Below are 13702 nucleotides of genomic sequence, written 5' to 3' on the forward strand. Positions count from 1 at the left end.
GCTCGAGAAGCACCATCCATCCTTTGCAGCGACTATCGGCTGCATCCAGCTACTCCTGGCATCCTTTTAAATGTTCAGCTGCAAGAATAAATGCAGCAAGCGAGGCAAGCAGAGAAAACCTCAAGCCGAGCCATTTGCTCGTGCGGGTCAGTGCAGAGGCTGTTCCCAAGTAGCAGCATCCATCCGCACCCGAGGATGCAGGCAGCCTGGCACGGGCGCTGCCGTGGAGGTGGTGTGTCCAAGGTGCCCGCCAGAGTCCTTCAGAGTTTGTGTAATTCAGGTGATTCAAGTTAATTTGATGTTTAACATTTGACAAGATGGCAGTAAAGCAAAGCCAACCTCGTGCGAGCTGGAGTGAGCGACAGCATAGACAGCAACGATTCAGCACGTTGGTGTGTGGCCACTGTAATTAAGAAGTGTCAAAATAGATAAAGGGGAATAGGGGGCACTTTCCTGGTATATTCCCAGAGTATTTGCAGAACATTCTGCCACAGTAAAGGAAAAAACCCTCGTAATGAACAGAAACCAGCAGTTCCAGTTCTGGCTGGGAGGGACACCTGCTTCTCGGTCTCCTTCTCATCTAACGACTGTCGTGGCTGGTCAGAAGGGTACGTAACACCAGTGGCAAGTGTGCCCCCGGTCCTACCCAATTAACTCTAACCTGCAAACCTTGATTGCTCTCAGCCTAGAAGCTCCCAAGAGAGAGGGCAGAGCAGGAGGGCTGAGCGCCCCAAACCTCTGAGAACTGCAGCGCTGCGAGTGCTGATGCTCAGCTGCATGTTTGCCTCATCACCGGCTCACAAGAGTGTTTCCTCATATTCATTAATTATCTGCAGTGGCTTTTTTGGGAGAAGAGAGACCTACACAAAACCTGCTCTCCTTACACCTACCGACCACAGCTTTTTCTCCAGGCAGGTGTATAAAGCTACACAAGATCACACCCACATAACCCACATTACGTACACACTATTTCACTTCCAATCACTGGCACAGATTTTTTTATTATTATTATTATTATTCCTTAATATCCTATCCCAGAGGCGCTGCTACCCTTCCCAGTGGACTTGGCCTCTGCCAGCAGCAGGTCCAGCTGGGACCTGGCCAGCATTGGCCCCATCGGGCATGGGGGAAGCTTCTGGCACCTTTTCACAGAAGCCACCCCTGTAGCCCCCCACGACTAAAACCTTGCTGTGCAAACCCACTATGACCTGCATGCCCATTTCCACCTCGCTCCTCCCCAAAGGCTCTGCTCACTATTGTTCATGTTGGGAAAATGAGTCCTCAACCTGTCACACATGTTTTCCATTGTGTGGATGAGCCCGCCCTGCACATGGCTGGACCGCATTTATCGCCGGTACACTTCCCGGCCTCCGCATGACAGCCACACTTGCCAGCATCGTCGGTCTGAACCTGGCATTGACCCTGCTTTCAGGTCAAAGCAGCAGACTTCCCAAGTTCCCTTCAATAAGGAGGAGTTGATGGCCTTTTTTCAAAAATCCCAGGGGAGACCGAAAGCAATTACTTCATCTGTACAATACTTTTCACCAGCTTTCTCCCTCCCCTCTAGAAGTACAGAACATTACGACAATTGTCTACAGTCTCCAGCATGCCCATGCCTCCCAAACTGGACAAGTTAAATTAGAAAGTAATTTTTTTCATTCCATTTTTTTTTCCACAAAAGCACAAGAAGATGCAAGTTAGCCATTTATTGTTAAAACAAATTAGTATAAAAAGATTTCACATGACTGAGATGCCAGTCCTCAGGAACTGTGCAAACTACATGCTTATTTTCGTGACCGTTTGTTTTCTATAAGCAACACGACAAGCCTGTTCCGAAGGAACTTTATTTCCTTTGCATATGACTTGCAAAATAAGTCCTTCAGCCTTTTGCGCAGAACTCCTAGAGAAGGCAGGCTGCGGCAGCTGGGGATGTTTAGCATGCTCTCAAAGAACTCCTTCCACAGGTCAGCGTTGGGAAGCCTGCAAAGGAACAAAAATGCATCAAAAAGTATTTTCTTCTACATTCAAGCAGTTAAAATAGTGTTTCCCGTATTTCTCCAGCTCCCTCCCCAGTTGCAGGCTGGAGCAAAGGCAGACATCGCTGCAACACAATGCAGCTCCCGCTGTGGCACTGCTTAGCGAACCGCTGGGATTTTTCCCGGTTTGTTGTTGTTCCCCCCTTCCAGGCAGCAAGCCGCCAAGGATGCCGTGCAGCTTGCCACGTGCGCTGCTGAAACGCTTCCTGTGCTTAAGCTGGTGAATTCTATGAAGCAGTTTCCACACACTGAACGCAGTTTTCAGGGCATCAAGAAGCGCATACAAGCAACACAAAACGGTGACAGAAACTAACCTTCAACCTGGTACTAATGATGCACCTTTCTAGGCAAGGGAAGATTTTGAAAAGATTCGACACCAACCTTCTGAAGGTCCCCTCAGGCTTCCAGATACCATTTTCATTCTTCACTTTCATGTAGGTACCAAAAAGCATGCAATACACCGTTGCTGCAATGCCAAAGTAGTCCGTCTAAACAAAGTGTAAACAAGTTTCATATTACAAGTGTATTGAGACCACTAAAAATTAGCTGAAAAACATTGTGCGGAGCCAATAGGGCAAGCTCTGTAAGAAGAGGGTTCAGGACTGAGCTTTTAAAGCAACAAGCTGAAGATACAACTCTAGTGCAAAAGTCCAATATTTCTGCAGCTCATTTATTCAGGCCAGATGCATTTGCAGCAAGCTCCAAACGTCCAGGCTGCCTATGCAGTCTCATACCTGGTAGTTCCACGGTTTCTGTGTCAGCATTTCAATACACTGAAATCCAGATGTTTCACACTTTGCGGTAAACGCCGTTCCTTCAGGGAAGAGTTTCATGTCTATACTTTGGCCCAAGTCAATGAGCGTCAAGCCATGAGAGAGCCCATCTATGTCACACGTGTCATTGTCCAGAAACCTTCAACCGTGACGACAAGAAGTGATCACGTAAATATCAAGGCTACAATATCACGATATGCTGGCATCTCAGGCAGCAAAGGGAAATACTTGCCTTTCTCCAAGTATAAAGTTGTCAGGTTTAATGTCACCGTGAATGATTTTGCAGTTATGGAGCTCTTCCACCATATAAAGAATTTTTACAGCAAAGTAGATGACAAGTGCTTGAGGCATCACCTTTTCAGGAAGCTTTTTGTAAATGTTTATGGCATTCTGTAAACAAAGATAGTGAAGAACCATCAGCTGCACAGAAACAACTTGGTACGGATTACAGGTCTATGTTGATACACACAGAATAAGTTCACAACGAAGGTCTGTAAAGTGGAGAGGAGACGTCTGAATATCGTAATGTAACAGCACTCCAAAGAATAGAAATGTTCTGAGGCACGAGCTGATTTCACTCACCAGCAATGTTCCATAGTTGTAGAGCTCACCAACCAAAATGCTTCCATTTTGAAATAAATGAGCAGAATAAAAGTGGATGTAGAAATGGCATATGCTTGGATCGAGCCTTTCTACCAGTTGTGTTGCTATATAGAACTCCCAGGGGTTGGCAGGCTTCTGGACCTGTAACCAGAAAGTCGATTTACTAGAAAAATCTATTAGTATTAAAAGCAGAAGTTCTTCTCAGGTTGGTGTTTTTTTTTTGTTGTGGGTTGTTTGTTTTTTTTTTTGTTTGGTTGGGGTTTTTTTTGTTTGGTGTTTGTTTTGGTTTTGTTTTTTTTTTTTTAATAGCAGACCAGGCATTTTTCCTCTTAACCAAATAAAATGCTTATATCTACAGTAGTTAACCTCAAGTTGATACACTTAACGATTGAGGCTCTTGAATCAAGACTTCAGTTACACGCCACAATTCCATCCTAGCTTATACAGTCTTCCGCGTTATCTGATAAGTCTGTCCACAACATTGATATTCCTGCTGGCAACAGACATTTAGCGCAAGACAGACAGAAGGCTTTTTAAGTCAAAACAGGGAAATCCTTCCAATTCTTTCCCCTACTATTTCCCCCGCTATGCTGAATACCTGATGCTCCAAAAAACCAACCAAACAACTGAAGTCACCTTTACATACTAGAAAGGTCCCGGTTAAGGTGTTAACACAAGAAAGGATTGTTTTTCTGAAAGGTTAAATGTTGCAGAGGAAATCCACAAAAAGGCTGGGAAGGCAGACCTAATGTGGAAAGCTAAGGGTGCGTGTGGGGGTGTGCGCGTGTGTGAACTCCACCAAGTAACCATGTTTCAGCCAGGCTGTAGTAACTGCTCCAGGTGCCCTCCCCGCCAGCAGCAGATGCGGGGTTGTGTGACCCAGCATAACCCTCGTGGACTAAGCTGACCTTGCAGTCACACACTTTCCTTTTGGCAGTGGTTCCACTGTAAACACATGCCATCATCTGTTGCTCATTCCTGCACTGAAGCAGCCTGGAAGAAGACAGGGCAGAGCCGAGAGGGCTCAACCTACAATCGCCATCAAGACAAGTGTGTTTATTAATAAAACCGCGCCAGGGAGGTACCACCCAGCCAAGTCACCATAACCGGCCAGCTGCCAGCAAACAGGCTGGCTGCACAAAGTGCAAAAACGCTTGTGGAAAGCTAGTGGGCACATAGCTGGGACAAAGAGCAGCCCCAATGTCATTGCCAATCCACATACATTTTCATTTTCTGTGGACTAAGAGCATTTGCATAAGTAACTGCCTTTGTCCAGCTAAGATGGCCTGGCTGTAATTCTTACTCCTTGGGATACTTGCGACTACTTTATAAAGAAAAGACAAAGCAGTAAGTCGAGTCAAGAGGATAAATAACCTCTTCTGATGTAGAGCCAATCAGACATCACAGCATCCAACCTGAACAAGGCTTTGAGGACTGACCAATATGCTTTGCTTCATATTTGTAAATTAAAACACTCAGCAGAATCCACCCAGGGTAGGTGTCATTATAGTCAACACTCCAGAAGTTTCCAGCAAAGCTATTCCAAATCAACACTTCTTACCTTGAATATTACTTTCTGATTGTTTCTAGAGTTACTGGCATCCAGAATGGAAGCTTGATAGACTTGGGCAAAAGCTCCCTCCCCAACCAAGCAGTCCACATGGAATGAGTTGGAACCTTTAAGAGATTAACATAATTAAGTCTTGCTTGCAAGCTTCACAGAAGAGACATCACTACTCAGACAAAGAAAAACAAAAAAGCAGCAAAAAGCACCAGCTTGTATAAGTTATTGCTTTAACCATAGAGCTAGTCTTTCTTCTACAAGTCTCTCCTCGCTAGTTCTCCTTTCCATACAAGGGAGCCTGTACTCGCTACTGAGAACAAGAGCGCTGTGAAGTGCCACATACTAAAAAAATAAATAAATTAAAAAAAAAAAAATCATTGTTTCTATTTTAGTCTGACTCCCTGGAAGTAATCAAATTCCAAAATCCATTCTCTACAAAGTAAACACTAATGTTTAAGTCGTACAACTATGTTGCAATTACTGTCATACAGATTGTGTTGACACAGGACTGCTGCTGTTCTATACAAAGTTTGAGAGTTGTGTCACAGATTACTGGGAAAGGAAAACTAGGAAAATCCCCTACTCTGAATGCCTAATCAAACATGCTTATGCTACAAAAGACAAACAAAAAAACCAGGTCTAATTTCCAATCTGAGGTTTAAATAACCTGGAAGCTATCTGGATATACACGCAAGTAAACTGAATTAGAAAAACACTTCAGAGTTTCCCTGAAAAACTTCAAGAAATGCTTTAAAGTGAAATGTTTGAAGTAGCTCTTACCCAGTCGGAATTCAGCCTTCAGTGTGATGGGTGGAAGAGCAGACTTCCATTCAAAGTAGTTGCTGTAGGTGTGGAGTGGTTTAGGAAGCTCTGATAAGAATTTGCAAATCAATTCCTTATCCCAAGGGTTTTCAACAAGGACTTCATGGAAAGAAGAAAAATATTTAAGCTCTAAAAAAAGTGTCATTTCAAAGAGGTAACACAAGCTTATACCTGAATAAGCGTCACTGATTTGGAAAAAAACCAACAACCCAAACTAAAAAAAAAACCAAAAAAAACAAAACAAAGAGGGATAAGTTAAATCTGCCTCAATTTTGACAATCCAGCTTTTATACCTATGTCTTCCCGGTTAAAGTTGCTCCAAAAGACACATTTCTGAAATATTTGAGCCTCAACTAGCAAAGAACCCTTAGGTACTCTCAAGTACTCCTGTACCTCAGAATATCTTTGGCATTGTGTAACAGGTATAACGCACGCTTGTCCTTACATCCCTTGTGCAGATGCAGCAATCTGCTTGCAGGAGCCACAAGAGTTGCTGACTGCAGTGACCACCTTCATGCTGGAACAAAGCTGCAAGAACGTGACACTGCCCCGCTCTTGGACTTGATGGAAGAAAACTGTAGGCAATGGTCCGTACCTGCAGCTCTAACACTCTGGGCTGCCCTGTACTGCCCAGCTCCAGACAGCTTGTCAGGGAAAATTTTGTCCACCCCAGATGACAAGGCATATTCAGTTCTGCTCACAGCAGTCTTTTCATGTAATGCCTGAGAAGCAGCTGTAGCCATTCCTTGAACTCCATTTCCTTGAAGCTCCTCTTGTTCTGCAATTTGTTCAAGAGCAGGGCTATGTATTTAAAACAAAATATTATTAATTGACAGTACTGCCATGGTTTTTTGCATCTGCATTAAGCACAAGTGTGTCAAATGGCCATGTTGGAGACCTTGCCCATAACCAACATTAAGATGAATAAAATGGACATTTCTCAAGAAAACAAGATTTGATCGTATTGTACTGCCCATACCCTAATTAAACCTTTGAGCTTGTTGGCCAACAAGTTCAGCCAATACTGAAAAGAGAGCAGTAGTTTTACATGCACAGCCATTAAAACTTTTGGGGCAGTTAACTTTTAATTTAAATGCGTCAGAAACTTAAATCATAGGAGCATTTTTAGGAGCATTATCGCCACACCAAGGTTCCTTTGCCTCCACAAGGCGCCAAGATGCATGCTAAGCAGAGTCAGCCTGACACAAATATGTCAGTTCTAGACTGCTTGGAAAATGTGCATCGAGAGCAGCAGAGCAAACCTGCCTGCTCTGGCATAGATTTGCCCAGCGCTCTCCAGACTTGGAGGTCTCAGCAAGTCGTGACATACCTTAGCTTCTTAGTCTTTGTCTGCTTGTGCAGTTCTTCAGGAAACTCCAAATCCATTTGCCGTAAGTCATCCCCACAGGCTGAACAAAGGGAGCAGCAACAACAGCAAATGTTTATTTTCCCCAAAGGCAAGTGCATTTAGAGTGTTCTTACAAAGACAAGCAGGTTCAGTCACACCGCAGCTGCGAAAGCTGGTAAGTTATCCAGAACTCAACAAGTAAAGGTAAGCCAGAACTCAACAAGCCCATTTAAAAATACATGAGTAAAGATAACAGCTTGATTTCTTTAGGGAGTAAATTCCAAGACTAAAGAGGGCCAGACAAGCATAACTGTGCCCCTCGAAGAAGGTGCTGGGACTTCAGCCAATTTTTTTGGCCATTTACAACTCCTTGGAACAGTTCAGAACAGCAATTTGACAGTACAGTCAAAGCCTCTCTTGTCCCTCGCCACCTTCTCCTATTCCCCCAATTAAAAATTCTTGGAAAGCTTATGTGCTCGGCCAGCCCGAGCTCCCAGCTGCTGTTCTGCAGGGAATGCGTGCTCAGAAGCAGCAGCAGGAGCCGTACCTGCACGGTACTTGGCAAGGGCTGCAAGGTGACCCGGGCACAGGCAAGGAGCTAGACAGTACTGAATGAGATGCTCCCAACCCGAAGCGCTCCTTATTTTACCTTTGTACCCCAAAGCTTGTTGCGAACATGCCGACAGGTAATTAAATGGCGTTGATACAAGCTGGGCAGCTCGTGCGAAGTCTCTTGTGTTGTTTGGACTGGGAGCTAAGGTTTTATTACTGCTTGGTGCATTCCACACTGTATAATCATCCCTCAAGGACTCCAATGTCCCTGCCTCTTCCTAGATGGGGAAAAAAACATATAAAGATTTAAAACCAAGCCATCAAAACTATCCTGCCAGAGCTGCAGCTGTAACCTATCAGGAGTCTCTGCAGTCTGTTTCAGTAATGTTGAGTCTGCACATGTCAACTTACAGTACTAGAAAAATAAGTGAATGGCAATAACGTAAATCTGTGATTTACATATTTTTTTTAATCAGACCTGAACATCGGCAATAATCAATACCGCAGCAAAATAGTAGACAACAAAAAATTGCCCTAAGTCTGAGAAATCCCCTCTCATTACTTAGTGATCACTTATAACCAACCAGACTGAAGTTTTATGCGTCTCCTTGGCTATGAAAACTGTTAGGTGGTGATCAGAATGTTCAGTGTCTCTTGCTCGCTGTCCTTCCTCTCTCAAATAACATCAAATCCACACATCAACTGCAGTCAGGTTTGTTCTAGGGACTGACATCTCCACTATCAAGCTCCTAGGAGTTTTGTAAAAATTAACAACTGAAAAAGTTCATCCCGTTGGCAGGAAATGGGAAAGGGGATCTAGACCTCAACTAGATATCATTCATAAGAATAATGGCAGGACTGGGACAGAACAACGGTAAATAGAACCACCTCTGAGACCCCCTATAACGACATAACCCATTTTCAATGCCAATTCTTGCAATAAGATCAAACACTCACTTCTGTACTTGCTGCATAGCCAGACAAGGGACGTTCTCCAACACTTCTGGGCTCTTCTGGCTTGTTTTTATGCTGTGGGATCCTGACAAAACAGGTAGTTTAGAATAGCTTTTCCCCAGAAACTTTCCCAGGCAGACAATCATAACAAAGATTTGTTGGTTTTAACCTTTTTTTTTTTTTTCCCTAAAGAATCCCATTTGCAGATACTTAGAGAAGCCGCAGCAGCTCAAAGAAACAAACTATCCAGAATTATCCAGAAAATTAAGCATCTCAAGCATGCTGTCCAAACAGGGAAGTTGCGCAATTCCACAGAGAAGCAACTACAGCTTTCTCATGCCACTTCCACACAGCTGCTAGCAATTGTATTCAAGCCAAGCCTGATACTGCAAATACGGTCACAGCTAAGTTATATGGAATAGAATAAATCCTATACATAACCCTTAATAAACTGAACTCAGCTGTTACTTTTTTCCTCCTTACCTGATGTTCTCTTTTTCATTCTCATCTTCAAAGATAGAAAATGCAGGCATGACAGGAGCAACAACATTATTTTTCACACTTCCATCAGGCTCTTAAAAATAAAAAATAACCAATATAATCTTCATTGGGTGAAGATAATACAAACAGTCACATTTTCACCCCTAACCAGGCAACTGACAGCTACATCCAGCTAGATCAACAGCATCCTCAGAATTGCCACTCAAATCATCTTTCCTATAAGGTCCTGGAAACGGGGAAGACTTTTCCACTTCAAAATCAAGACTTGCCAGGAGCACAGAAGCCTTCTTGGCTGCGTCTGACCAGTTGTGAAATCCCTGTGGTCACTCCTAAAAGCCACTGCTACTGCCTGGTGCTCAGACAATTTCAACTGTTACAATAAGCTGGCAATTCAGATACTAACACCCAGTCTACAAAATGTTTCAGAAGAAAGCTCTACTCACATGAAGTACCAGCTGTGCCCTTTTCAAAGTTAGGTTTTAAATACCAGAGAAGTCTCTATGGACAAAGCAACATGTTCAATGCATACATGAATAGACTTGCTAACAGTAAAGTGCTTCTGCTGTTTTCAGGCTGTGCATCAGAATTCAGAACTTGTCAGTAAATTAAATTATGAGGAAAGAAGTTACTTCTTCACACCTACTCATCTCAAAATTATCAAGACTGATGGAAGGGGTGAATGGGAAATAAAGGAATGAAATATCATGGACCGAAAAAATAAATAGTACATACCAGGTTTTCTGCAAGAGACTTCAGATTGCTCCTTGCTTTCTTCAAGAGACAGCTCAGGCAAGATGGGTGTTTGAAACATATCCATGAGAAATCCTAAAAAAAAAAAAAAATTTTCACTGGAATATCAACCCCAGTAAAAGAAATTTTCTGATGTTCTCCCATTATATAGTAGTCAAATCAAATGCCAATTAATTATAATCTTATCATTTATCAAATACTATTCCCCAATTATTCCTTCATATTGCATTTACACACTCCAGACAACTGAACATACATGGGAAGATCCAACTTGGCCGGCACATACTTGTTGATGCCATGGCCTTTTTTTTCTTCTTCTTCTTCAAGATGAGATTTCAAGTTCTCCTAAAGGAGCAAATTCTCCTTTATCTTCTTAGATATTTGCAAAACTAATGAATACCACAAGCTTTCTGTTTTTGCAAATATATATTTAGCTGCAGCGGTTTGCTACACATTAGTGGGTTAGCAGTTAGCGGGCTTACTATCAAAACAGAAAAACATGGCAGAAGAGTACAAAAGGGATAAGACAGCATCGGGATATTATGACTCCACATCTGACACGAGAAACACAATTGCATTTTCCCTTTTAGGATTTTGAAGCAGCAATGTTTGGAATCGACAGTTTGTTAAACAGTCAAAGACCTTTCGCATAAGTCATCCTTGTTTCAGCTTTGGGGAAGCTCGATATCAACTAGAGTTGCCTTAACTTCCTAACACTCTTCCACATTAGTCTGTTGTAGGTCTTCACCTCGGGAACCAGAGTCCCTGACAGCGCTGACAAAGGCAGCTCAGAGAACACGCTGCCCACACAGTGTGGCAGGTGTACCCCCAGCGACCCACCCGGGAGCTTATAGCATGTGGCTGCTGGGATGTCAGTAAAGCACCTACTTTTACAAAAAGAAAAAAAAAAAAAGTTTTGGGTCATCCAGACAATTGCAAAAGAAGAGTACCAATTTAATTTTATTTTCCTCTTTGACTGAATGCCGTGCACGCCCATCGCTAGATAGCCTCCGCGTATAATTTGGCTCCACCGAAATGACCAGGCAAGGTCCCATTAACTCCAGTGGAACCAGCATGTTATTCCAGATGCTTACCCAATGCTTCCTTCGTATGAACTGTAGGTGAAGGCTGCACTTTGAATGGTGTTGCCTGCCTTGCTCCTCCCAGCGAGGTGTTCGGCGTAGCTTGAGAAGCATTTCCAGAAGCAAAGGCAGAATTTCCAACTAGAGATGCTAGAAAGGAGAACAGCGAGATCACTTCTGAAGCAGCCTGGGATTGTTTATTCACACTGTGGGAGCTAGCAAAATGTTAGTAAGAAAAGTAAATAAGATGAGTAGCAGAATGACAACCCAGAATTTTGGGAGAGATTTTGGCTTGTTCAGAGATCTGCTTGGCAGATTCCCAAGGTGTCTGCCCTGAAGGGCAAAAAGGGACCTCGGAGAGCTGGGTGGCCTCTTGAGGCTCAGTCTTCAATTCACAGGAGCAATCCACTCAGACACAAAGTCAAGCAGGCAGGAAGCCAGCAAGGACAAACAGGGAACTCCCGACTGAGCTCAGACAAAAAGGAATTGCACAGAAGGTGGAAACAGGGACTAGCTCCACGGAAGGGATATAGAGACATTGCCCAAACATGCAAGGATGGAGTTAGCAAAGGCAGCAAGCGTAGCTAGGGTTGGAACTAGTAGCCACGTACTATTGACTCCCCACCAGTATCACTCATACCAACAGCACCAGTCCTTACCAAAGCTGAGCCCATTACCTTCTTTCGCATCCACAGAAGTAGCTAGCCCAGCGGATCTCTTGGTAGGGCGCCTTCAAAGGGAATATTAAGAGCATTAGTTCATCCCAGACAGACAGCAGGTAGCGATTCCCTCCCCCCTGCCCCCACCACAACTGACTTTTTTAGTCACACAAATGAAGCAACTGAGAGATCCTCTAGAAAATTGTTAGAGAGGCTGCCCCCAGAGAGATTCTCATCCAGTTGCCAATAGGTATAAAACCTGAAAGGCAGCAGAAACCTTTAGAAAAGCCAAACTGCAGGCACTGAATGCTCTTCTTGGATACAGCGTGCGCTCCATAACGTGAGCGAATGACAACTAGTTCGTTTCCTCTTGTTGGCCAAGCCCCTCAGCCCAGTTTCCCCTCGGCCCCCCCAGTATTAGCTAAGGCACACAGGGCAGGAGTGCAGAAGGTGAATACAAGCACTTTTTTCTTCTCTGGAGACCTTTGTGGCCAAGACACAATGTGTGGGATCTGCACGAACTAAGCATATCGTGTTACTCCAGGCATGGCAAGGACAGTGATGCTGAATAATCACTTCAGTTACACACTGAATTTCCTCTTGATTATTACAACTAAAACACAGGGTTAAAGGAATTAAAAACTGAAATGAGGACTGTAAGTTACGCAAGTTTCATCTATGTCTAAATATTGGTTTCCATGGGCCACTTCATATTTTTATTTTTTTCCAGAAGAGGGAGATTATTTTTTTTTTAGTAATTCTCAGCTGAAGTGTAGACAGTGAAGACTGCACAATTTGCAAAGCAAGAATAAGCCTGTTTATACGTACTGTTCTCCAGCGCTCCAGTTAAGAGTGGATCTAGGATGCGCCTGTTCCTGAGCTGAAACATTATTGGACAGAGAGTGTAACAAACTGTTCTTGAGCTCTCCAAGCTCTAGTTGAGTTTTGACTGCATCCTTCTTATCTGTTACTTCCCAGAGAGAGGCTGATGATATCTGTTGGTCAACGGGTCTCACTGGCTGCAGTGTAAGAGCAGTGGACGATAAAGCGCTTGATTGAGGCTGGTCTGGCACCAGAGCTTGGGTGTTTTGCAGATCTGAGTTTTGACAAGATGCCATCCGGTTCTGCTGTAGAGCTGCACTGGGTATCACATGTGGATGGACCTTTAGAGGAAAAAAAAATGTTCTTTAACACTCAAACACCCCGCCCCAAGTATAGCCTTTTCCAAGTATAGACATTTTCCCTTTTATTTCTGCATAACTAGAACAGTTTTCCATGCATAAGAGCACTTCCATATGCAACCAAAACTAAATTGTGGAGAAGCAAAAGCAAACTTTTGGGTTTAATGATTAAAATTTACATCATCAAGTATTTAAAGTTATGCCAGGTATCCATACTAGTCAGATATTGCAGCCTGAACTTCTAGATTTGGTTAACCGACTACTCTGGCTACTGTCTGAAGCACGGTTAAATGTTGTGAGCGATGTTGATGAGGACTGCCCCTATGGATCACACTACGTACTTACCACTCTCTTATTTGGTTCAGCTGATGCTGTAGGTGCTGGCTCCAGTCTAGTTTCCTCCAAGCTTCTGGTGAGCTGGGTGAGCTGCTCCAGCTTCTGCTGTAGGGCTTGCAGTTCAAGGACAGCTGACTCTTTTTTCCTCACGGAGTCTCTCTCTTCTTCTTCTAAGGATTAAACAATGACATTAAGCAAGACAGTTAATCAATACCCGAATGAGTTTCTCAACACAGACATTACAAGCTGCTTGAATTTTAAATTTAGATCTATAGTCTGTATGACAACAGGATGACACTCAGCCTTAGATGCCTAAGTTTGGGAGAAGGGGATGTTTCCCCCATGACCCACTGTGTCCAACCTCTCGCTCCTGATCCCTCAGGGGACGGCTACACAGTGCTACCTCAGCGCGAGCCCGGCGATCAGCGGCAGCCAGCCCTCACGCTTTCCAGAGGAGGCGACAAGCCAGCCTACCTCCCACCTGCTGCGTGCTGGCGGTGCCAGGCCCCGTGCTGCTGCAAGCACACTAGTGGCACCCGTC

General features: G+C 43.8%; 1 protein-coding gene across 1 annotated transcript in view; it reads right to left on the reverse strand.

The window, feature by feature from the left end:
* Positions 1–1694: 1694 nt before the first annotated feature.
* Positions 1695–13702, reverse strand: part of BUB1 (BUB1 mitotic checkpoint serine/threonine kinase) — a 33837-nt gene continuing 21829 nt past the window's right edge. Inside the window, exons 26-42 of the mRNA XM_040611808.1 lie at positions 13171–13331; positions 12473–12807; positions 11663–11715; positions 10998–11135; positions 9886–9978; positions 9136–9226; positions 8656–8737; positions 7796–7976; positions 7129–7207; positions 6394–6599; positions 5757–5897; positions 4974–5089; positions 3392–3553; positions 3042–3199; positions 2771–2948; positions 2418–2524; positions 1695–1980 (exon numbers count right to left, since the gene is read on the reverse strand). Coding sequence (XP_040467742.1) covers positions 1785–1980; positions 2418–2524; positions 2771–2948; positions 3042–3199; positions 3392–3553; positions 4974–5089; positions 5757–5897; positions 6394–6599; positions 7129–7207; positions 7796–7976; positions 8656–8737; positions 9136–9226; positions 9886–9978; positions 10998–11135; positions 11663–11715; positions 12473–12807; positions 13171–13331 — 2477 coding nt within the window. The 3' untranslated portion in view covers positions 1695–1784. The remainder of the gene's footprint in view (positions 1981–2417; positions 2525–2770; positions 2949–3041; positions 3200–3391; positions 3554–4973; positions 5090–5756; positions 5898–6393; positions 6600–7128; positions 7208–7795; positions 7977–8655; positions 8738–9135; positions 9227–9885; positions 9979–10997; positions 11136–11662; positions 11716–12472; positions 12808–13170; positions 13332–13702) is intronic.

This window comes from Falco naumanni, chromosome 12 (assembly GCF_017639655.2).
Source record: "Falco naumanni isolate bFalNau1 chromosome 12, bFalNau1.pat, whole genome shotgun sequence".
Classification (NCBI taxonomy): Eukaryota; Metazoa; Chordata; class Aves; order Falconiformes; family Falconidae; genus Falco; species Falco naumanni.